General features: G+C 39.4%; 2 protein-coding genes across 2 annotated transcripts; both read right to left on the minus strand.

Moving 5' to 3' along the window:
* Positions 1-471: 471 nt before the first annotated feature.
* LOC110864585 lies at positions 472-3,163 on the minus strand. The gene is made up of 3 exons (XM_022113686.2): positions 2,964-3,163; positions 2,215-2,639; positions 472-1,950 (listed from the first exon to the last, which is right to left on the minus strand). Exons 1-3 carry the CDS (start codon positions 3,066-3,068, stop codon positions 777-779), a joined length of 1,704 nt encoding a protein of 567 aa, XP_021969378.1. The 5' UTR covers positions 3,069-3,163; the 3' UTR covers positions 472-776.
* Positions 3,164-13,073: 9,910 nt separating this feature from the next.
* Positions 13,074-14,099, minus strand: LOC110944346 (uncharacterized mitochondrial protein AtMg00810-like). The gene has a single exon (XM_022186007.1). It carries the CDS (start codon positions 14,097-14,099, stop codon positions 13,074-13,076), a length of 1,026 nt encoding a protein of 341 aa, XP_022041699.1.
* Positions 14,100-26,048: the final 11,949 nt, after the last annotated feature.

Below are 26,048 nucleotides of genomic sequence, written 5' to 3' on the forward strand. Positions count from 1 at the left end.
ACACATCTGTTACTGAAAAATAATGTCAGCAGCATGGATATGTTAAAGATAAAGCCCGGGACTGACAATACGGAAAATAAAAAGAAACAACAGTAATAATCTGGCACCCACTGACTCACGCAAACCAAATCATACAACCAACCTATCTTTAACATTTATACCTAACACCCATTTTAATAGCATCCAATTAAATCTAAAGCAAATCTTTGTTTTGAACAATTTCAGATCCAAACTTTGCAGTTTACAATCTGGATGTTTAACAATTCCTCTCCTTTATTATTCATATACAGTAATTATCCATATCTTTTATAATCATGGGTCATCTTTATCATTTTAAAACTTTTAATGCAAACTGATGATTTTGAAAAATATCAGTAACACCAACCAGTTTTGGTTCATTTTCACAAGTTATAGTTAGCGGTTCATCCTGATAAAAACCGGTTTAAAGTATGAAGAGCTGAACACCGATAATAACCAACCCCATTAATCATATTTACTTCAAATCTAGAGAACAATGGCGGTAATGGTTCAATTTAAACACTGCACATATACGAACCCGAAAGGTAATAGTAGTACTAGTATAGAATAAATAAAAAAAAAAAAACGAACAAAAATTTCCAGGCTTTTTAGCATTTTTCCTTTGTAGATAGATTACCCCTTCTTTCCCCCATTTGTACAAAAATGTCTTCCACATTTATTTATCATATTCTTTAGCCGGTGCCCGGCGTCCCCGTTCATGTCCCGATCCCGGCCATAATATCATCTTACAGCAAGTATCAACAGCTCAAAGCTTCATACTTAACCGGTATCGGGTGGTTAAACCCGGATTGGGACAACAAATTCCCAACCACTGCAATGTCTCGACAAAACACCCCTTGATAAACCGGTCCCGACTTTTGCATCTCACATTTCTGTGCCTCATTTGATGTAATTTTAACAGGATCTTGATGTTGTTGCATTTGCATTTCTTGTTGTAAAGCCGCAGAAGCTTTCTTTCGCTCAATCTCCGCAATCTCTTCATCCAAAATTGTCCCCATAACATTAGTATAACCTCTTTGAATCAACCTATACAATAACAAACCCGACATTTTCGCACGATCTCTAATCGAATCAATATCAAGTTCACCCGTGAGTTCACACCGATCAATAAAACTAGTTGACTTGTCCGGTTTATGACGCAGCGTAAGCAACAAATGAGCTCGGTCCAATTCGGACCTCGAACAGCCTCGTCTCAACCCGATTAACGCATAATAATCTACATTCCCTGTTTCACCTGAAGCAATCTTTTGTTTCAGTTCTTGACTTTTGGTAGCTAAAGAACACAGTCTCCCTGGAATCTCACGATACCGGATACTTTGACGTTTCCATACCGGACCGGCTAGTTTCCGATCACGTAAAATTGAATTGTACAACAGTTTCAAGTGTTCGAGATCGTGAAGAGAGTCCGGTAGACACCGAATCGATTCGAATAGTGAAGCTCGGGTGCTTAGGGCTTCCATACACGACGGATCTAATGCTAATGTTCGATTACAATCCGCTATTGCCTCCGCAACCCTACCGGAGGATTGATAAGCTCCGGCACGGTGCATGTAACACTCCGCGAGGAAACCCTGCGGGGCGGCGCGTCGACCATCGACGATTTTCGAAAAGTGTCTGATCGCTTCGGTGTATAGACCGGCTTCTAGGGCGGCGATTGCGGCGGTTTTGCGACGGAGGAGAAGCTTGATGTGGCTGAGGAGATGACAGATGTCTTCGGACTCTGCTCTCGGTGGCGTTTGTGGCTGGTTGCCGTCGGTGAAGGTGTCGCTGGGGAAGAAAAAGTTGTCTCCGGAGAAGGAAAAGCTTTGCCGGCGGAATGCAGCGGAGGCGAGACGTTTTCCGGTCTGTAGAAGCGCCATTGCGTCCTCCATTAACCCTAGGTGGCAACATGCTTGACCTAACACCAGATACCTGCAACCGTTGAGTTGACTCGGTTAGTAACCGCTGAGTCACAACTCGTTTGACTTTTTCTGAAGTTTTGAAAATAATTGTGAATGATTGTTTCAGTAATCTACTAATCTACAAGCTAACTCGGTCAGAAACCGCTGAGTCATGACTCGTTTTACTTTTTTAAAGTTTTGAATTGTAAATGATTGTTTAGAGTAATCTACAAGCTAATCAGTGAATGATCATCGATATTAATGAAATTGAAAAGTTAGTTAATGAAATTTTTACCTCCATTGACCTTCTTTATCGGAGTGTTTACCGATGCTAGCTCTAACTTTCTTCTTCAGATCGGAAACGGAGAAACACTTGAACGACGCCGTTTCACAATCGTCCGGCGAGTTAGCCAAAAGCTTAACGCGTTCTCTACTCAACTGTTGCGAGTTTCCGTCAGACGAAACCGACGACGATGAAGACGATATGGAAAAATCATTATCCGAACACATTTTCAAGCTAGGTATATAATCCTGAAGCATATCAGCAACATCCTTATATCTTCTGAGATACAGAAGAGATCTAGCTTTCAGTTCAAGCGCCTGTTCAAATCTCGGCGATAATGCAAGCGCTGCATCGATCAGATTAAGCGCTGCTGTTACATCACTCGTTTCGTGTGACGAGATTAACGTTCTAGCGTCTTTCACATACTTATCAACGATCTGTTTACATGAAACATTGATATCAGACATCAAATTAAGAAGAAAATAACGAAATTAGAGCCCTAGCATCTTTCAAATACTTATCAACAATCTGTTTACATGAAACATTGAAATCAGACATCAAATTAAGACGTAAATAACGAAATTAGAGCCCTAGTATCTTTCAAATACTTATCAACAATCTGTTCACATCAAATTAAGAAGAAAATAACGACATTTAGAGCTCTAGCATCTTTCACGTGCTTATCAACAATCTGTTTGCATGAAATTTTAAGAACAAACATCTAATCGAGTGGTTTTGATGAATCGGATTAGAAATTATACCTTTCTGGTTGTGATCCACCAATGCTTCTTTTCAATGCAGCCGAGAGAAGGAGATAGAGATACAGATACAGCCATTGTTGTTGTTGATAGGAGGTGATCACGCATTAAAGTTTGAAACCTCCTGTGGCTGTGGTGTGTGTGAGTGTGAGTGTGTTAATGGAGGAGGAAAGAAGGGGACATGTTGCATATTAGTTTACAGAGTGTGTGAGAGAGAGATGAATGAGGGGGTTTTAAATGAATGAGAAGGGTTTGTGTTGCCAGCTGTCAAGAGTGAGGCTTTTGATCCTTTGATATTTTGGCTGGCACCATTCATTCTCAGACTCAATTTTTTTTTTTTTTGAATGGAGAACTTCATTAAAACAACCCGAACTCGAAAACCGAGCCAGGCAAAACCAAAACACAAAGCACTTACACAAACATGAAATCAGACTCAATTATTCATGTAAAATATAATCTAATACCTTAGTAATATTATTATTGATTCAGGCCCTCACAAGATCAAACAAACAGAAGAAGAGTGAACACAAATACTCGACTCTTTCTCATATATTGAAATCGGAAATTACATAAACCTTCGACTATGTGTACTCAAACCCATGTAAATAACCCGCAACTTTCGCCATTTAATCTCTGGTATCGATTGCCACTTGCGAGTATGTGAACTCGCGTGTGGTTGAACCCAAGTGTTGCGAGTGTAGGTGGTATCGATTGCCACTTGCGAGTATGTGAACTGAAAATAACATGTGATCAAAACTAAATAACTAAAAAGGCTGATTTGTGACCCGCTAAGTTGCTAATCCTTTCTAAGAATCCGACTAACCCGTCAAGATTAACGCAATATTATTAATCGAGTATACAAGGTGTCACTATATAAGTATATTTATATGATTTTATAAACGATGGCAAATTTTAAAATGGTCAAGATTATAAATAAATTATTTAAATTTGAACTTGTTAGTGGCTGAAAATATTTAAATAAACATAAAATAGACACATGACAGTCTACATACGGTCTAGTGAAAAAAGATAGCATACATGTAAAATTATCCATGTAAGTGGAAACAATAACATAGATCATGTTAAAAGGTTTATTTCATACAAATGTAAAACTATCCATGTAAGTGGAAACAATAACATAGACCATGTTAAAAGGTTTATTTCATACAAAGTAAGTTACTCTTTTATATATAAATCACTACGTTATGGGTTTTAACGTATTCAATACCAAAAGCAAATCTAAAACCTAGGTTTACAAAATCAATCAATCATCATACTCAGTAAATCCCACCAATAGCAAAGCAAAGGTAAGGTCTGAGGAGGGTAAGATGTAGACAGCCTTACCTCTACCCCGTAGGAATAGAGAGACTGCTTCCAGTGAGACCCCCGGCTCGATAGTAGTTTTGCATCAAGCCTTGGACATAAGGCACATGACACTCAGCAATCGGGACAAAGACCGATTAGTGCATGTACCCTTTTGTCTTTCAGCTATCAACGCCACCACATGATGCATGATTAACCGTCCTCAGCTTTTAACGTTATTTTCACGAAATAAGTAAAATAACGTTAAAATTAGTGCACTTTCACTTTTTCCCCCCGATGGCCCACACATATATACATTATATGCGCATACCGCAAGCGGGGCGTCCATGTTTACCATTTCAGACCAAATTTTAAAATTGTATCATTTCCCTCTCTTAACATTCTCGAAACGTGTTATTTCAGTCCAAAAAACTAGCCAGTTAAAAAAAAATTCATAACTCAGTTAGCTCAGAGACGTACATAACACTTAAACTCTAGGGACATAAAAACCAATAAACTTATGAGCACGTCTATGACCTTAGCCTAAACTTAAGCGTCATTTACGTCCTTAAAGTTTAAGTGTCATTTATGTCGCTAAGCTAACTGAGTTATAAGGATTTTTTTTAACTGGGTTAGTTTGATGATGAAAACAATTATTTTTATATTGTGTGCTTATAATTTATTTATTTAATGTATATCATAATTTAAGCAAAACCTGGTCAGATTTTTCAGTTAACATGCAGTTTTTTTGTCTTTTTCCTTCCTTTTAATGAATGGCAAAATTGTCAGATTTTTTAATTTTTATAATAAAACGTTAAAAGATCATTTTCCTCTTTATGAGAAGAAAGAAAAAAGACAAAAAAAAAACTGGATATTAACTGAAAAATCTGACCAAATTTTGATTTTAGATGAAAATGACAACAAAATTGAAACCATAGAGACCTAGATTTAAAAGATTTAAGTTTTGGATTAAAGTTGCAAAAATGATCAAACCTTAAAGACCATTTTAGCAGTTTACTCTATTATGACATAAGTATTAAGTCGTTGACTAAATAAAAATTTATTTATTATTTGTACATTTGGTTGTTTAAATATGAAGCGTTTCAGTTGAAGACTTTAGTCATGTTCATTAAAACGAAACAATTCTCTTGAAGTTTGATTAATTCAGTAAACTGTTGTCGTAAATCAAAAGGTCACCCGGTTTATCATGCAACTCCACCAGGTTATCACCGGCTGAACCGGTAACATATCACGGGTCATTTCATCTCCATATTTTACTAGGTAGGATAGATAGGATAAGAGTCCGGCAAACTTGCTCCCACGGGACGCAAAGGAAACTAATTTATAACTCTCCTCAATTTACCCATTTGCCCTTCCTCTCAACAAACTAAAGCCCCATTTGTTGTTAAAATTTACCCATTTGCCCTTCCTCTCAACAAATTAAAGCCCCATTTGTCGTTAAGAATTTACTCTTTTGAGAAAAAATATATAAAAAATGAATACAAACTATGTGAGATGACGTCATGGTTGACAAAGTGGTTTAACTTCAAGATAAATAGATAATGATGTAAATGAATTAAGTAATTAACAGAAAACTCTAAATCGTTTAAAAGTTTTATCAATACTACACCATCTATAATTTATCAAAATCTCAATGTGAGTCTATTTTACTATTATTTTTTAACGTTGTTGATTGGTTGATAAATTTTGTAGGCTAATGGGTGAATGTCATGTAACATGCATTAAGTTTTTTAATTTTATATCTATGTACAAATCTTATAGCTATGTGTACAAGTCTTTGTTGCATATAAAGATTTATGCTTTCTTACCTTAAACTATTATTAGATGTAAAAATCTTTCCTCGAAGTATTAATATAAATACCAAATAACCTTTATGCTTTACTTTTAATTTTAATAAACCCTATACTTTATAGATTTATGTAAATATTATTATAATTATTATTTCCTTATAAGTTCAAACTCGATTGAGCTACGTGTGTGCGTGGTTCAACGTGTTTACGTCTGTTCAATTTAACGGTATCGTCACAACGTGCTTCACCTTTTTACATAAAATTTCAAATATTGTCAATGTCTTTGCTATAACACATGGAAATACTTTTTTGTTTTACATTTTGGTATAATTTTTTAGTTCGATGTTTTTACATGTACTTTTGTTTGGTTTAACGGTTCCGCCGAAACGCAAGGGTCCTAAATACTAATATAAAAATATTTACCATTAAGCATTATTATTTATAATATTATCTGAGCTATGTAAATCTATTTTTTTTTAATTTTAGTGATAAAAAGGGTAGATTTGTGAATATATATGAGCATATATCTTTAAGGGCCGGCAAGTAAGTAAGAAAAAGGTAGGCTTATCTTGCAAGGCACAAGAATCACACTTTTGTCCTCGTCTTTAGCAGATGGTCATGGGTAGTAGGAGTAGTAATCAATTCTTTACGCTTTGCCCTTTGCTTTTTCTATCTTCAAATCATTTCATATTCACCAACTCTTTCATTGAATCATTCATTAGCCACTCCAAATCATCTCTATATGATTATATACCGACCGATGGTTACGAGCTGTTTGTATTAGATTTCATATATAACGGTAAGTGACGGTTATAATACTATATGCTTGCTTTGCTTCGGTTTTACAATGGAAATGGCTAGAGAGACATCAATGCTAGCGCACATCTTGGAATACATTTGTTATGGTTCATGTAATTATCTTGTTGCACAATTGAAATATGACAATTCTATTTATATATGCTAGTGATATCGCTGACAATATTAAAGTTTGCGTGGTTAATGATTAAAAAAAAACAGTTATGAAACTCATTTACAATTTAAGTTAAATTAACAATTTTTTTTGTGCATATATAGGTGTTAAACCTAATAAAAAATAATTTGATTTTTAACTTTTACTCCAAAGGTATTTAATAAATTACTTTTAACTTAAAATTATTTAAATTTTTACTTTTAACCTAAAACTTTTCATCTTTTCCAATTTAACTTCACAACTTTTTTACTTTCAACTTTGGTCTCCACACTTTTCATATTTCGCAGATTTTTCGTTTTACGTTTCGTTTTAAATTTACGAGTTAACACGGCGTAACGTGTGCGTGGTTCAACATTTTTAATGTTTCGTTTTACGCTTCGTACTAGATTTTGCAAGTTAACATGGCTCAATGAGCGTGTCTGGTTCAACGTTTTTACGTCGTCTATTTTTTTTCTCGTTTGACAGGTTCATTACAACGCGCGGGGTCCTAAATCGACTTAATTATTATTTTTTGTGTTTCACTGTTTTGCAATTTTTTCACATTAACACACCGTAATTTCAGTATTAGTTGTCGCTGGCAATGATGTAGCATTGATGCTATTCGGTATGGTTTTACATCCACGTTACATTGCGACGCATGGTAAATCTGGTTTTTGTTAAAAAGAAAAAAAAAATTAATTGGAGGAGGGGAGCATAGAAAAGGAAAGGAACGAATAGGAAATAAAGATGGGTTCTACCTTCTACCTCCTACAATCTCGTGATAGATGGGCCCACCTACACATGCCACGTCAGTTAATGCCGTCCACCCTGTCACCACGTACCCATCGCGCCATGTGGAATCATCACCCATCGAGACTTTCGCCCAATTATTTTTATTTTCTTTTTAACAATTATATGTATTTGTGCCCCACTTTGTGTGCATCTTACAACTGGTATGGTAACTTCAGTTACATCCATTAAATCACAAAACTTCACGTTACTCGTAATAAAGTTGCACATTGGTTTACCGAAATGCATTGTTATGAAATCGTTCATCAAACCGGTCATCTTAATCATAACACACAAGTTTGGATAACTTTCGTTACTTTATTATAACTAAGAAAATTACTCGAAACTCAATTACAATTCATGCTAATTCATGATAAATTTTCTGCGGCATTTACAACTATTCGTCATTGGCCGCCAATAGTCCCAATTTAAAAAATAACCATTGGCAGTCACAACTATTAACATATTGGCCTCCAATGGACACTAACTAACAGAACCCTGACGTCGTTAGTCTCCGTTCGCCGGAAAAACGTCTTTTGCCCGAAAAAGGTTCTTAAAGATCCGATCTAAGGTTACAAAGAGATTTGGGATGAAAAAACTAAGTTTTCTGGCCAAAATGTTGTGTTTTCCAATCAAAAAGAAGTTTTCCGGCAAAAAAAAAAAAAGTTTTTCCGGCGACCTCAATAATTGGGGCTTTTACTAGAAAAAACGTTCCTAAAGGTCCGTAATAAGGTTATAATGAGGTTTGAGACGAAAATGTTGAGTTTTCCGACCAAAAACGTTTTTCCGGCTACCGGAGACTAACGACGTTAGGGTCCTGTTAGTCAGAGTCCACTGGAGGCCAGTATGTTAATAGTTAGGACAGCTAGTGTTAATAGTTAGGACTGATATTGGTTATTTTTAAAGTTGACTAGATAACCACAATAAAACTGAAGAAACACGGAACTAATTTAGGATTTATTAGTTGGGTTTATGTTTCAAACATGAGGGTTAATCTTTAATCCTTCCTGAGCTCGTGTGTAGTGATCCTTCCAGCAAAACAGCAACACTGTTAGCTCGTTAAGAGGGGAATATGAGGGTTTCCCTCTTAACCAGACTTCGGCGTGAGAATAAGTAACTGTTTTGAGGAAAATAAGTGGGTGTTAAGAGTGAGAGTGGAGAGAACGGAATGTTTAACCTGTGTACGGAGGTCTCTATTTATAGCCGGAGTGGTGTAGGAGGAGATGGGCTAATGGGCCTTGGGCCGGAAAGCGACAACAAGGAATATCCTCTTTGTCTCACTGGTATCGACCGTTAATGACTTCTAGAAGATTTTCGGTGCTGGCGCACCTTGATTGGAGCCACGTGTTCGAGTTGTCAGCCTTGTTGTCCTTCTGTCATCAGTAGGTGAGTGGAGATCATGGGCAGTTGTCGTCGCCCCCTGATTGGTGCCACGTAGGCGTTCTTGTGTACCTTTTGTCTCCTGCACGATTGTTAATCGTGGAGCACGATAGAATACAGTCTGCTGGACGCTGATTGGCTCGCTCTTCTGCCACTCGTACCTTTGGTACTTCCTGAAGTGGCCCTGCGCCGTAACTTTTGCGCGACCCTGGTTGTATACGCAACTAGCCCGCGCGAGTTTGTAGGAGTTGAGAGCTCTTATTCAGGGTACTAAGTGTGAAGCTGATGTTATCTCTTGTTTGGGCCTCACACGAGGCTCAGGTTTTACGTAAGTAGCCCGCGCGAGGTCTATGGATTAATCAGCTTATTGAGTAAGGAGTATGGTCCAGCGCGCGACCTAAATGGTCTGTGAGACTTTTTGGGACCATACCCTTCAAAAACAATAATGAAACAATTGAATAAGATAAATAAAATTTCTAGATCATTTGACCCTAGCGTGCAATGATTTGAGCTTGATTCACATAATGCTCATCGTGATGTGATACATTCATTTGCTTTTTAATTCCTTTGTTATAAATCGCTAATTTTAAGTGTTACTAATCATAGGAAGGTGAAAAATCAGGATTTACTTCAACAAAAAAAGAACAAGAAAGAAAGAAATCAAACCTAGTAGTGTTGATTGTTAACTACTTCAATCTTATATTTAAAATTGTGAATATGAATTTATTTTTTTTAATATGTGGTTATGAAAAAATTAATCCGGCCCAACCCAAAAGATTTAACATTTGGTTGTTTGAAATTTAACCATCAACAAAAAAAAAAGATAAACTGATGGAAAAAAATCATCGGTTCGTCATTGGGTGAACTGATATCATGGGTGGTTAAAATTTTGTAATACTAGCTGGCATAGATGGTATGATTTTAATGTTTACGTAAACCTTAACTGTCATGTTTCAATTTCTTACTGACGCGATTTCTATACAATATAATGTTCACGTAAACCCATTACTGTCAGGTATCAATTTTTTACTGATCCGGTTTCTATATAATATAAAAGTTTCTCAGTTTGAGAAAACTCACATCACGGGCTTGTAAAATACTTTCCGGCCATCAAAGTGAAGGCGCCAATGAGACAGGTGGTGGAGTGATTGGAGAAAGACTTGGTGTTTCTTGTGACACAGGTTCCTCATTATTTTTTGCGACATACATGTGAAGGGCAATACGGGTGGCGGTTCGTCTTGGATGGGAGGCGAGGTTTTACCGATTATTTTACTGTCGTGTCTCCGGGCGGGTGGAGGTTAGGTTTCCGCGCATGGGCGTAGCATAGTAGGGGCAGGAGGGGGCAACCGACCTCCGAACTTTTGCTCAGTAGTGGAGAGTTTGTAGTTTTCGTATATAAATTTTTTGGTATACACGTTTTTGACCCCCCGGTTTTATAGAAATTTTTTGGTATATACGTTTTCAACATCCGGTCAGAAATCTCAAGCTTTGCCACTGCGGTCGAGTAGTCAACCTTGACCACAGCGTACGATGTCATGGTGATTGGCATGTTGTTCCTTGTTAAAAAAAATTAAGTGTAGGCACTAGGTAGGATAGGCAGGCCATTATTAGTTTTGGCACCACAGTGAAGTCTAAAACCTTGTATCTAGCCGAATTAGGTGCCATCTGTGATGACAACTAAGCCTCCAGGAGGGACAAGTGTGGAACCTACATGGATAGCTAATGCCTAATGGAATAATAATGTACTATAATTTGGAGTTGCTCAAAACAAAATAACTCTATTCCAAAAAGGGTCTTTTTTAAAGAAATGATGGGAATAAATAATTTGTGGTTAATAATTTAGTAGTAAGATTATTATAAAAGTTGCAACATCCCAGCAGCCCCTGATGGAGTAATGGATCAGTGGCAGCCTTGCTAGAGATCCCAAAACAGATCGCGAACTCGGTCACGTATTGAAGGTTACGTTACTTTTCATTTGGAAAGCAGAAAAACCTGTGCCCAAAAATAAAAAAATGTACTACTAGAGTTCACAAAATTCGTAGGAGATCCTGGAGGCAATTAAATCGAAGACGTATCTTTAGCTTAAAGAGTAACATGTGTCAGGGCCGGCCCTAAGAATTCGTGTGCCCTGTTCAAACTCGAAAAAAATGTGCCATTCGGCTTTAACGAAATATATAAATGTAAACTAGTTTTTCATATAACTGTTCACGAAATCATAGTATTCGCTCAGACCAAACAGAGATACTACGGCCATGTGTTTCGGGTTTCGGGTCGGTTCAACGATTCGGGCCAAATAAGGCTTATCACATAATAAAACACATGAGACAATAAGAAAAAAAGAAAGTAGCAAACACATTTCCTATTTCTCTAAATGTGGTTTACTTTTGTAAGCACAATCCACAACAAAATCAATTCACAAATCAAAACTAATATCATCTATTTTAGATTTAAAAAAACCCTTCAAAAAATAAAATGGAATCCTTCAAAAAATATAGCAGCAAGCATGACTCGAACCTCGGCTTTAAAGTTTGGAAGCAAGGAACTTAACCACTAAGCCATTCATCTAAGTATACTAGTATACTCTTAAAAAAGAATTATAACATATATAAGTTTTTTTTTTAAAAAAACGTGCCCTTCGGAATCTCGGGCCCTGGCCGGTGGTCCTCCCCACCCACCTCCAGGGCCGCCCCTGACATGTGTCTTTTAGAATGGGACCCTTGGTTCGTTTGAGATGGATATGAGCGTGTGGTTCCGCTGGTGTCACGATAATACTTAAGTATTCGTTGGTGATCTAAATTTGTCGTTAAAAAAAGGGGACACTTTGTGATTTATATTTTTAGTGTTTGTACATTATTATCTTAGATTCTAGATCCTTGCTAGTTTTCATTCTAATAAAAATTCACCATGAAAAAGGGTAAAAGTAAAAATACAAAAAGAGATGTCCAGTTGCCTTTTTGTTCTTTTCATATTAGAAATTAGGTCACACTCACGTGTAATGTCTCTTCATATCAGAAATAGTAAATTATGATTTTGGCACCTCATTTTTTACTCTTTTAATTCAAAAAGAATCTTTTAATATCTGAGTCCTTAATGTTTTTTTTTCTAACTCTTTTAGCTTCTAACACTGTTAAAACTATGGTATTATGATGAATCAACAACAAACTAACAAAGACAAACAACAAAATAGCGACAAAACAGGCGACAAAACTCTTATTAAACCAACCCAAAACTTTACCCCCCAATTTCCCAAACAGATCTTACAAAAGTAAGATCAGAACAATACAGAACGATACAGAAAATACAGTACAATCTGATGATCATCAACTGATGATCATCTACCAAGAAGCAGCAACAGTCTCTCAACAACTATGAGAGAAATCACAACAATGGCTGCGTACAAACCCTAGATATTACAGAGAAAATTGAGAGTGAAAATTGTAACGAATGAATATCTAGAAGACTCTGCTCTCTTTTATTTCCCAGCAATCCAAAGTTACACTTTAGCCCAAAAGTTAACACAAAGATGATCGCAGCCCTTCGAATGTTACAAATAGCCCCTTCAACTTGCATATACTCCTCAACTGGTTGTAACAACTTGCAACAACCTGAACCAACTTAACCAAACATAAGCTCATATGTAATAACAAACCAGCCCACTTATAAAGCCCATACAAAAGATTTAAAGCCCAGATTTGAATGATAATAAAATAGCATAGTATTTTAACATCCCCCCTTCATTCAAACGGCTTTAAACACATTTATAAGACCCAATTTTTCGCAAAACACCTCATGCAGACTTGCACTTAAACCTTTTGTAAAAACATCTGCAAGTTGACTTTCAGAGTCAACCTTTATAGTTTGAATGAAGCCCGAAGCGATTTTTTACCTAAGAAAATATAGGTCCAGCTCAAAATGCTTCGTTCTTTCATGAAAAACTGGATTTGCAGCAATAGATATTGCTGCACTGCTATCACAATACAATCTTATAGGAACTTTACAATTAACACCAAGTTCACTCAACAAATTCACAACCCAAACAAGTTCACATGTGGCAGAGCACATAGCCCTGTACTCGGCCTCTCCAGAAGACCTGGAAACAGTACTTTGCTTTTTACTTTTCCAGGAAATCAAATCATGACCAAGAAAAACACAATAACCAGTGATGGACTTCCTAGTATTAAGACATTTACCCCAGTCTAAATCAGCAAAGCAAGTTAACTCAAAATTATCACCTTTTTTGAATGACAAACCCTTTCCAGGACACAATTTCAGATATCTCAATAACCTTAAGGCTACTTTGAGATGAGAGACACAAGGCTTATGCATGTACTGACTAAGGAATTGAACAGCATAACATATATCAGGTCGAGTTAATGACAAGTAGGTAAGTTTCCCAATCAACTTTTGATAACTTGTTATATCAACCAGATCTTTCTGTTCACCACTTATTTTATTATTAACCACATGACTTAACTCGATAGATGTATTAACCGGTTTACAGCCAAGATAACCAAATTTAGACAAAAGATCTAAGCAATACTTACGTTGATTTAAGCAAATCCCTGATTTATCATAAACAACTTCTAAACCAAGGAAATATTTTAGGACACCTAAGTCCTTAATTTGAAAACTTTTACTTAGGAGACCTTTTATCCTACCAATTTCAGTAACATTATTTCCTGTTATTACAATATCATCTACATATACGAGCAAAGCTATGAACACATAATCTTTATTCAGAATATACAAAGAATGATCACACTGACTTTGAACAAAACCAACACCAACTAAAACATCAGTTAACTTCTCATTCCACTTCCTAGGGGCCTGTTTTAACCCATACAAAGACTTAACTAATTTGCACACCTTTCTATCATTTTTAGAATAATAACCATCGGGAAGAGTCATGTAAACATCTTCAGTTATAAACCCATACAAGAACACGTTATTAACGTCTAGTTGGTACAAAGTCCAACCATTTTGAATGGCAAGACTTATTATGCACCTAACTGTCACCATTTCACGACCGGTGAAAACGTTTCCCCAAAATCCAAACCTTCCCGTTGGTTATACCCCTTAGCAACCAACCTGGCCTTATATCTCTCTATTTCACCATTAGCCTTATACTTTATTTTATAAACCCATTTACAACCTATGGGCTTTCTATTAGCAGGCAAATCAACAACATCCCAGGTTTGGTTTCTAAGTAACGCTTCCATTTCCAGATTCATAGCTTCAACCCACTTAGGGTCTTTTGAAGCTTCACTAAAACTATTTGGTTCAGCAGATTTATTTAAACCACTAATAAAACACATAGAATCACCAGTCAAGCAAGAATAGTTAACAACCTTATTTATATCATACTTAACAGAATTATTAAGAACAAAATCTTGAAATTTTTTAGGCACAGAAACACTCCTAGAAGATCTTCTTAGACCTACTTGGGTCCCCTCAGATGGGTTAATCTCATCTACTGACACATCAGTGTCCTCTGCCTCGCCTAACTCCACTCTATCACTACTATCTACACTAGAATCAAAACCATGACTCAAGTCTGTTTGTTCTGGAGTGGCAGATGTAGAGGGAGCTGGCTGCTGATCATCACTGTCTGTGTCATGAGATTCAGTAGCACCCTCTTCATCATTGGGAATTGAAGAAACTTCAGGTGTATTTGTCTCGTATTTATCAAAAAAGTTTAACAGATTTAAACTCTTATCATGCACAACATTACCATTAACTTGTTTTGATTTAAAAGGATAAACATGTTCATAAAATTTAACATCCCTTGAATAAAAAACTTTCTTTTCATCCAAACTCCAAAGTTTATATCCTTTTTTCACATTTGAATAACCTATCAAAACACACTTATCAGCATGATAAGCAAATTTATCTGGTTCATTTAATATAGTACTAAAACAAAGACACCCAAAATTTCTAAGATGTGACAAAGAGGGTTTAAAACTAAACATGAGCTCATAAGGACTCTTTCCATTTAACACAGAAGATGGCAGCCTGTTGATAATATAAATAGCAGTTAGCACACAATCACTCCAAAATCTCAGTGGTAGGCCACCCTGAAACATCAAAGTTCTGGCTATATTTAAAAGATGTCTGTGTTTCCGTTCAACAACCCCATTTTGTTGCGGGGTATATGAACAAGAAGTTTGATGTATAATACCTTTTTGTTTACAAAACATAGACATTTGATTATTTATAAACTCAGTCCCATTATCACTCCTAAACATTTTAACTTTCCTTTTAAATTGAGTTAAAATAAGTTCATAAAAATATTTTAGATTTTCAAAAACCTCCATTTTATTTTTAAGCATATAACCTCCATTTGACTTGACCGTTAGACAAAGAGCCGTTTTTGAGTGTCTCCGAGCACCACATGCACAAGATTTTCTTCTTGCTATACCTATAGATGGGTTAGGCCAGCATATGTCGCCGGTGGAGTACCGTACTATTCTTAAGTGTCGCCTCATGATTCCTTTATTCCCAGTTGATGAGGTATGCCCGATTTGTCATAAGGCGTGTTTGGATTCTTTTGGTGAGCATGCCGTTCATTGTAAAGAGCTCCCGGGGTTCAAATACCGACATGATTTGGTTAGGGATGTCCTTTTTGACATATTCAGGTGCGATGGCATTTCTGCTAAGAAAGAGGCACCCGTTAATTTCTTAACAGACCCGTTGGAAGGGAGATCTACCCTTCGACCAGCTGACATTCTGGTCTTTGGATGGGTAGGAGGAAAACACGCATGTGTGGATCTAACAGGGGTTTCTCCGCCCTTGGGCTTAGGGAGTAGTGCTTTCACAGTGGGTCAGGCTGCTTTAAAGGTTGCTTCAGGTAAGGTGATCAAGCATGAGAAAGCATGCCTTGACAACCAGCACGTGTTTATCCCATTTGCTTTCGATACTTTTGGTTTTCTGGCGCCAGAGGCTGTGGACCTACTTAGTCGAGTTCAAAGGGTCATGCATAGTAATGTTATGACCCCGAGATCTATGGACGTAGTTTTTAAAAGGCTTAGTTTTGCTATTCAAAAAGGGGTAGCGGCGCAGCTTGTAGCCCGTTTACCAACTATCTCGATGTAAATTATTATTCTTTAAATGTTTCTAATACAAAATGAGTATAAACACCATACAGATCTTGTAAAATCATCAACAACAGTTAAGAAATACCTATACCCTTCATAACTAGGTATTTTGTAAGGACCCCATAAGTCTAAGTGAACTAAATCACCTAATTCTTTAGACTTATGATCACTCAAAGGAAATGGGACTCTAACTTGTTTAGACCTATGACAAATATCACAAGGACCATGTTCAATTGATTTAACATTCAAATCATCTTTTAAAACAGCCAAAATTTGATCTAAAGGGTGACCTAACCTACTGTGCCACAAATTTGATCTTACAACGCTATTAAAACACATATTCACAGTATTACCATTTTTACCTATAAAATACAACCCATTTTCTTGTTTACCAATCACCATAATTTTCTTTGACCTCAAATCCTGTAACATACAATTACTTTCATTAAACAACACAACTATTTTATTATCTTTTGCTAACTTATGAACAGACAAAAGATTGACACTGTAATCAGGAACATAAAACACATCTTTAATTATCACATTATTAATTAGCTTAAGTTCTCCAATTTTTAGCACATTAACACTAGATTGACCAAAGATTGACCAACCTTTAATCCACATTCAGAAACATCAACACAATTAAACATATCTTTATCACTTTTAACCATATGTTGATTAGCTCCTGAATCAACAACCCAATTATAATCATGACTAAAACTCACACTGCTAGAACAACTAACTGTCACACCCCAACCGATGGCGGAATCATCGGGGCGCGGCACTGAGCGAAACAGATTGTCCAGAAGTTTTCCACAACAACTATTATATAAATTCAGTTTACATGACACGTCCCATACCGTGTCCCAAATAAATAACAAGTTATCATAGAAAGCAACTAGGCAAATAATTCCGTTCCGACAACTCAGATTCAGTTATTACAGACAAATGTTTATTATTTCTAGACTCCCTAGCCTCGATTTCATCACCATGCGCCTAAGCATCCTAGCAACTTAAGCACCTGTCACATACGTTAAAATAAAGTCAATACATAAAATGTAAAGGTGAGCATACAAGTTTGATAATAGCATATAGAGTTCGTATAGTTTACGCATAACCAGCACGTACACAGAGGAAAGCGAAGCATGTTAATTATCGACATGGACCTATCGATACTAGTGACTGTGGGTTGACCGTCCGAGACGGTTCGCAATACATGATTACCACCGTAATCCATGCAAGTAATTGTCCTTAACAACCCCCGTGCAAACGGGTGCTGAGTCCAAACTATAGTACTACGTCGTTAAGGCAGGTAGACAGCATTCCACGTGTAAACACAATCAACAAGCATTCATTAAGTCACGTAATACATGCATATTGGTTAGCGTTCAAATAGTTGAGTAATGTGATCGTATGTGTTTTGATATAAGCAACGTATGTAACACCCAAAAGTGCTAAAAGCAAAAAGGGGTTCGAGTATACTCACAGTGATTGATTGTGGATTGAAGGGAGCGCTGAGAGTAAGATTAGCCTGAATAGTTCGATAGCATAACGATGAGTAACGCGGAAAAGTAAACAAGTATGGATGGATAGAATGGGCTGGTCGATCGAACGGCATGTTCGATCGAACGGCCCGTTCGATCGGCTGGTATATCCGGTTGGACAGTCCCGTTCGATCGGCCGGTAGGCTCGATCGGCTGGACCATTCTAGTGGATTGTTTCTTCCTCTGGTGTGTTTGTGTTAGAGGATTTGAACTTTTGAAGTTTTTGTTGCAGTATTCGAGAACACTGAAGTGTTCCTACCTTTCAAGTCGATCGATCGAACGGTTCGTTCGATCGGCTAGCTCACTCGATCGGCTAGCTCACTCGATCGGCTAGGAGCTTCAAGGTTAGTCCCCAACTGAATGTCACTCGATCGAACAGCCTATTCGATCGGCTGGCATTCCCTACTACGAACGAGTTGTGAAAACGATTAAGTGTTGAAGCATAGTATCTCATGATCCGAACAGTAATGTTTACCAATCGAGTGTCATGTCCGATCGAACACTACTTCGTCAATACTATACCTCATGAAATTGTGAAAGTGCGGGGCCATGTGCTAGCCGATCGGCTGGCCCGGTCGATCGGCTGGCATGTCCGATCGGCTGGGCTGTTCGAACAGCTTAGCCGTTCGGCCAGCATTTCTGACCTGGTCGGCCTTTCGTCTAACACTTGGCTGTTTGTTTATTTGTCATTCTTTCAAGGTATCTTGACAACGCGTTGAACTATGATAACCTCCGTTCCTACTTGTCTCCTTGGCTCGAACAGGAATCACCCAAGTCCGGCCGGTGGATGGTTCGGAATGTCGGTTTAGAGTTTAACCCGAAATCGGTGAACCTTGTTCATAGAACCCGAATCTTGAACCTTTAACTATTTGAATGATTAGTTAGCCGGTTCGAGCTTCGTTTCTATTGATTTGAAGGCATTGAGTGTAAAAGAGTTGAAAGAAAGTTGAAATTCCTTCTTTCAATCCTTCACAACTTGTGGATGTTTAGATCTTTGATAGATTATGTGGAAATCGGTTGGATCTAAGCTAATCATAGTGGAATGAGGCCAAAACATGATGTTCTTCAAGAACACCATGATGACATCACCCAAGAACACTTAGATCTTGGTGATTTCACGGTTAGAATCCAGGTTTTAAAAGATAGAAAGGTGTAGAATCAAGTAATGATCAAAATCGTACAAGAATTAGAGTGAAAACTTACCGGGATTGAGAGAAATCTGAGAAAAGGTGAAGAAGTTAGCTGGTTCGGTCAGAGCTTTCCAAAAATGGAAAGTATGACAATGAAAGCCCTATTTATAGGCTCCAAAAGAGGAAAGTGGCAGCCGATCGGCCAGGAGCTCCGATCGAGTGGGCTGCTCGATCGGCTGGCAAGATGCTAGCCGATCGACTGGCCTGTTCGATCAGGTTGCCTTCCTGTTCGATCCGTGACACACTTTGGGTATTTTGCGACGATTTTCGACGTTTCGATTTCGATGGACGACGATACGAATACGATAGAATTCCTAGTCAAATTACTTTCAGTCCCAACTACTATATCTAACATACAATCTTCTATAAGTCACGTTTCGATGTCGGTTTCGATTGAGTTTGATAGCTTTTCGGGTTTCGATTTGATTTTCGATTGATTTGCTTGAATAACACACCAAACATAAAGTAAACATGCACAAGTAACACATAAGGCACACACACACGTAATACAATACCACCATTCGCATAATTCGAGTCTCGAGTTCGATTGATTGTTAGATCGGTTTGATTACTGATTAGTTAACTTTATCGCATTGTTACTTCCTATCATTCACAGTCGTAGATCGGTTCGTGTTAAAACACATTCGATTACTTCGATTCTTGCTGATTACAACACTTACTCCACATAATACAACTAAAACATAAAATCGACTATCTACAGTCAAAGAAAGTCAAAGTTGACTTGGACTTTGACTTTGACATTCGAAAACACGGGGTGTTACAGCCTCCCCTTGTTTAGGGAATTTCGTCCCGAAATTAGGCTCGAAGGCTACACAACGCCGTGATTTACCAATTTGATGCTTCAGATCTATCTATTTAAACAACTGCGGGTACTTGGCCTTCATGTCGCTTTCGAGTTCCCAAGTGAACTCCGCGCCTCGTTTGCCTTCCCATCGGACCTTTACGATCGGGATGCGAGAACGCCTGAGTTGCTTGGTTTGGCGATCCATGATTTCGACAAGCTTTTCCACGAAGTATAACGTTTCGTTGACCTGAAGATCGTCGAGTGGTACGATTAGATCATGATCAGCAAGGCATTTTCGGAGGTTAGAGATGTGGAAAGTCGGGTGGACGTTACTGAGTTCCTCCGGTAATTCGAGTCTGTAGGCGACTTTTCCGATCCTTTCCAGAATCCTAAAAGGTCCAACATATCGAGGCGCTAGTTTCCCTTTCTTGCCGAATCGGACTACACCCTTCCAAGGTGATACCTTTAGGAGTACGTAGTCACCAACTTCAAATTCAAGGGGCTTGCGTCTTTTATCGGCGTAACTTTTCTGTCTGTTCCGAGCTTTTACCAAGTTGTCTCGAATCTGGTGGATTTTGTCAGTCGTTTCTTGTAGAATCTCGGGACCGGTTAGTTGCGAGTGACCGATCTCGTGCCACACAATAGGCGATCGACATCTTCTACCATACAAAGCCTCGAAAGGTGCCATTTGAATGCTGGCATGGTAGCTGTTATTGTACGAGAATTCCACCAATGGCAAGTGTTTGTTCCAACTACCACCAAAATCTATGACACACGCTCGGAGCATGTCTTCAAGAGTACGGGTCGTTCTTTCAGTCTGTCCGTCGGTTTGAGGATGGAATGCAGTACTCAGATTAAGCGACGTACCAAGGGCCGCTTGAAATGTTTCCCACAATCGCGAAGTGAACCGAGCGTCACGGTCTGAAATGATGTCACGAGGCGTACCATGATTACGAATGATCTCATCGGTGTAGATTTGGGCTAGTCGTTCCACCTTGTAGTCTTCTCGTATCGGCAAAAAGTGGGCTGATTTCGTTAGACGATCAACTATAACCAAAATATTGTCGTGACCCGATGGCGTGGGCGGGAGTTTCGTTATGAAATCCATAGCTATACTCTCCCACTTCCATATAGGTATCGGCGGTTGTTCGAGTAAGCCAGAAGGTCTTTGATGTTCAGCCTTGACTCTTGCACAAGTTAAACAGCTTCCAACGTATAGAGCGATATCCCTTTTCATACCCGGCCACCAGTACTTATAACGAAGGTCCTGGTACATCTTGTTTGCACCGGGATGAATAGAATACCGGGACTTGTGGGCTTCGTTCATGATATTCTTTCGCAAATCGGTCCGCTTAGGGATCCAAATTCGGTCCAGATAATAGAATATCCCATCTGATTTGCTTACTAACTGAGCTCCATCGTGATAGATCCTCTCTCTCCTCAATGTACGCTCGTTAAAGCAAGCATGTTGAGCTTCGCGAATAAGGGTTTCGAGATTGTGCTGGGCTTGGGTGTTTCGAGTACTGAGCACGTAACTCTTTCTGCTGAGCGCGTCAGCAACCACATTCGCCTTGCCTGGGTGATAACGAATCTCACAGTCGTAATCATTGAGAAGTTCTACCCATCGGCGTTGACGCATATTAAGCTCTCTCTGATTAAAGATGTGTTGTAAACTCCTGTCATCGGTGTAGATCGTACACTTAGTGCCATACAGGTAGTGTCGCCAAATCTTCAATGCAAAGACAACCGCGCCTAGCTCGAGGTCATGGGTTGTATAGTTCTTCTCGTGGATCTTGAGCTGACGAGATGCGTAGGCTATAACCTTATCTCGCTGCATGAGAACACAGCCGAGACCAAGGTTAGAAGCATCACAGTAGACAATGAAGTTGTCACTTCCGTCGGGCAGCGTAAGAATCGGTGCATTGCACAGCATATGTTTGAGGGTTTGAAAGGCGGTCTCTTGTGCGTTTCTCCACACAAAAGGCTTGTCCTTATGCGTAAGAGCAGTAAGCGGCACAGCGATTTTGGAGAATCCTTCAATGAATCGTCGATAATAGCCCACTAGTCCGAGAAAAGAACGAACTTCTGACGGGTTCTTAGGCGTAATCCAGCTTTTGACAGCTTCAATCTTCGCAGGATCGACATGGATACCTCGACTATTCACTATGTGACCCAGAAATTGAACCTCCTCCAACCAGAATTCACACTTGGAGAACTTGGCATAGAGTTGGTTTCCCTGAAGCAACTCGAGAACCAAACGTAGATGTTGCGCGTGTTCGGCTTTCTATTTGGAATAAATCAAGACATCGTCGATGAACACGATGACGAAACGGTCGAGATAAGGCTTACACACGCGATTCATGAGGTCCATAAAAACCGCGAGTGCGTTGGTTAGACCAAAGGGCATAACAACAAATTCGTAGTGGCCATAACGGGTTCGAAAAGCAGTTTTGGGTATGTCTTCCTCTTGAATCCGTAGCTGGTGATACCCTGAACGTAGATCGATCTTAGAGAAGCATGCTGCACCTTGTAGCTGATCAAACAAATCGTCAATTCGTGGCAAGGGGTATCGGTTCTTAATGGTTAGCTTATTCAACTCCCGATAGTCGATGCACATCCGGAACGATCCATCATTCTTTTTGACAAAAAGGACTGGCGCTCCCCAAGGAGAGGTGCTTGGGCGAATAAAGCCTTTTTCGAGTAATTCCTGGAGTTGGTTCGAGAGTTCCCTCATTTCGGATGGAGCGAGTCGATAAGGGGCCTTGGCAACGGGGTTAGCTTCAGGAATGAGGTCGATACGAAAGTCGATATCACGACTTGGTGGTAGTCCGGGAAGATCGTCAGGGAACACCTGAGGAAATTCACGAACCACTGGAACGTCTTTGACTTCAACTTTCTTTTTCTTTCCCTTCTCTGCTACTACAATGTTGGCCAGGAAGGCTCGGTATTCCTTGCGGAGATATTTGCTGGCTTGAATACATGACATGAGCTTGAGACCTTTCGACGTTGTTTCACCGTACACACACAGAAGATCACCATTCGCGAGCGAGAATCGAATCATCTTTTCGAAGCACACAACTTCGGCATGATTTTCACGAAGAAAGTCAATGCCTATTATGACATCAAAGCTTCCGAGTTGCATCGGAATAAGGTCGATTGGAAAAATGTGATTGTTGAGTTCGAGAGTACAATCACGGAGTACTGAATTAACGGCAATAGTTCTTCCTGTAGCAACTTCGACTTCGAATGACGAGGACATATAAGAGCGCTTACGACTAAGGAGCTTCTCGAATTCAAATGACACAAAGCAGTTATCGGCTCCAGTATCAAACAAACATGATGCATAAATACCATTCACAAGGAACGTACCATTAACCACGTTGTTATCCGCCTGAGCCTGGCGGGCATTGATGTTGAAGGTTCGTGCATGGGCTGCTTGCTGCCGTTGCTGAGGCTGCTGTTGTTGCTGTTGCTGCTGGGGCTCTTGATTAACCACCCTGTTCGGGCATCTGTTGGCAAAGTGGTTAGGGTCACCACATGCAAAGCAAACTCGAGCATTAGCTGCTGGTGCTTGAGCTGCTTGTTGCCCTTGAGGGGCAGGGAGTAGAGCTTGGTTGACAGTAGCTTGAGCTGGGGCTTGACGAGGACCATAGCGACAGTTCCAGTGAAATGACCGTACAGATTGCAGTGAGCGCAAAAACGACAAGCTAGACCCACTGGATGATGATACGAACATGTCGGGCAGAGTGGGTGAGGGCCTGTGTATGCACGCTTCGCTGGCGGTGCATTGATCACTAGAGCTGAGCGCTGGTGCTGCTGCTGTTGAGCTGGTACGGATTGGAGTGGAGTAGCAGTGGTTGCGGCAGCACAGCTCTTGTTGCTGGAGCTGTTGTTGTTGTTCTTCTTCCTTCTTCTTGAAGACTTGGAGGATTGAGCAGATGAGTCGGTGGGTGTTGCAGTGGCTTGGTGCAGAGACTTGGTTTGCTTATCCCAGAAACCAGACTTGACTCACTTATCGTTGATCTCAACGGCGAGTAGGTAGGTTTCCTCGATCGTTGCTGGCTTGGCGGCGTGAACAAAGTCGGCTACACAGTCGGGTAAGGCTCGGATGTACTTCTTGATGGCTTGATCTAAGGTCTTGACTTGATCAGGACAGATAATGCTAAGCTGTTTGAAGCGAGCAGTGAGAGCAGCGTTGTCTCCATCCTTCTGCTTGATTCCCTAGAACTCGTCCTCCAGCTTTTGGCGCTCATGAGGAGGGCAGAATTCTTCGATCATGATCGCTTTCAACTCCTTTCATGATAGCCCGTAAGCTGCATCATTTCCGCGCTTGTTTCGTTCGGCCGTCCACCAGTCCAGGGCACGGGACTGGAAGACGCCGGTAGCATTGAGAGTGCGGAGATGTTTAGGACATCCGCTCTGGCACAGAGTGACTTCGACTGAGTCGAACCAGTGAAACATGGCCGTTGGACCATCTTCGCCAGTGAACTCTTTTGGTTCGCATGCCTTGAACTGCTTAAAGCTGAAAGTAGCCTTGCTTGAATCCTTAGGGATTTCGGCTCGGGATTCTTCAGACGACTTGCTAGCGTTTTCATACACCTCACTCACAGCTTTCGCCACAGTTTTGGAGATGATAGCAGCGAGACGTCTGTCCCTCTTTTCCTGGCGAGTAAGTGGGGCTCGGGGTCGGGATCCAGACGACGACATGGTCTGCATTAGACATCGTCACGAGTCTCAACACAACGAAATCGAATCTCACCTCGCACGTCTAGACTACTAAAGCTTAGAATCACGTCGAATCACACATATCACATAAACACATAAGCACATAACCACAGATACACGTAAGCGCAGAAGCACGTAGAACACAGAAGCACAGAAGCACATAAGTACTTAGAGCACAAAACACAGACACACGTAAATTTCCTAGGCACTTAATCACTGGAGCAGTCAGAAAACAGAAACCTATCCTTCAAAGTTCGCATGTCGTTCGAATAGTATGTTGAATAGCATCGTATAGTATAGTTTAACTTAGTCGTATAGCATAACATAGCATGATACCGTCTAGATTTGGGATAACTGGGTGTTGAATTGAGATAGAATCGGCAAATGCGAGTCGTGTGTGTTGATCGTAGTGGTAGTAAAATCGAATATCACCTCAAAATAAAACAGAGAAAGCAAACATAGACGCAAAACAGAGAAAGCACACAAAACACATAAAATCAACAAGTGTACCTGATGACTCGTTAAATTCGTAACACATAAAATCGAGAGATAGATTGCCTGCGGCTACTAGACATCGACTACCCAAGGCAACTCGACTATTCACAGTAGGCTTGTCGTTACTTTCGACTCTAGAGGTCGTGTTTCTGCCTCGATTCTTGGGCATTCCACACGCGTTCCCTAGGTCATACTCGTGAGTTCAGGTCGTTGGAGTCCGTCGAAGCCTTGGTGAGATGAATAAAATACAGAACAAACTGCAAAGGTTAGGGTTTCACCCCTTGGCTTAGCAATTTCTTCCTTGTTTTTAGTAAAATAAAGGAGATTATTCGTCAAAATATGGATTTCACTCCTGATTTGGCATAACCTCCTTTCTTTGTTGGTGGAAATAATGAGATAAGCATGAATAAACGAATGAAATCAGCATAGGTCAGGCAGTTTGGTCAGGATTTTGCGGCTTTCACACCTATTCCTAACTAAATCTACCGACTTTATTTGAAAATACGAGTGCAGTGATAGTGGAGGATTGCAGAATAAGCACATAAACTTGGTCTGATGGTTCCTAACTATAGTCTAGGTTTCTAAGACAGCGACCCGGACTAGGTCGTGTCTGCCTAATTCCCTATAGTTATGGCTCTGATACCAATCTGTCACACCCCAACCGATGGCGGAATCATCGGGGCGCGGCACTGAGCGAAACAGATTGTCCAGAAGTTTTCCACAACAACTATTATATAAATTCAGTTTACATGACACGTCCCATACCGTGCCCCAAATAAATAACAAGTTATCATAGAAAGCAACTAGGCAAATAATTCCGTTCCGACAACTCAGATTCAGTTATTACAGACAAATGTTTATTATTTCTAGACTCCCTAGCCTCGATTTCATCACCATGCGCCTAAGCATCCTAGCAACTTAAGCACCTGTCACATACGTTAAAATAAAGTCAATACATAAAATGTAAAGGTGAGCATACAAGTTTGATAATAGCATATAGAGTT

Source organism: Helianthus annuus, chromosome 6 (assembly GCF_002127325.2).
Source record: "Helianthus annuus cultivar XRQ/B chromosome 6, HanXRQr2.0-SUNRISE, whole genome shotgun sequence".
Taxonomy (NCBI): domain Eukaryota; kingdom Viridiplantae; phylum Streptophyta; class Magnoliopsida; order Asterales; family Asteraceae; genus Helianthus; species Helianthus annuus.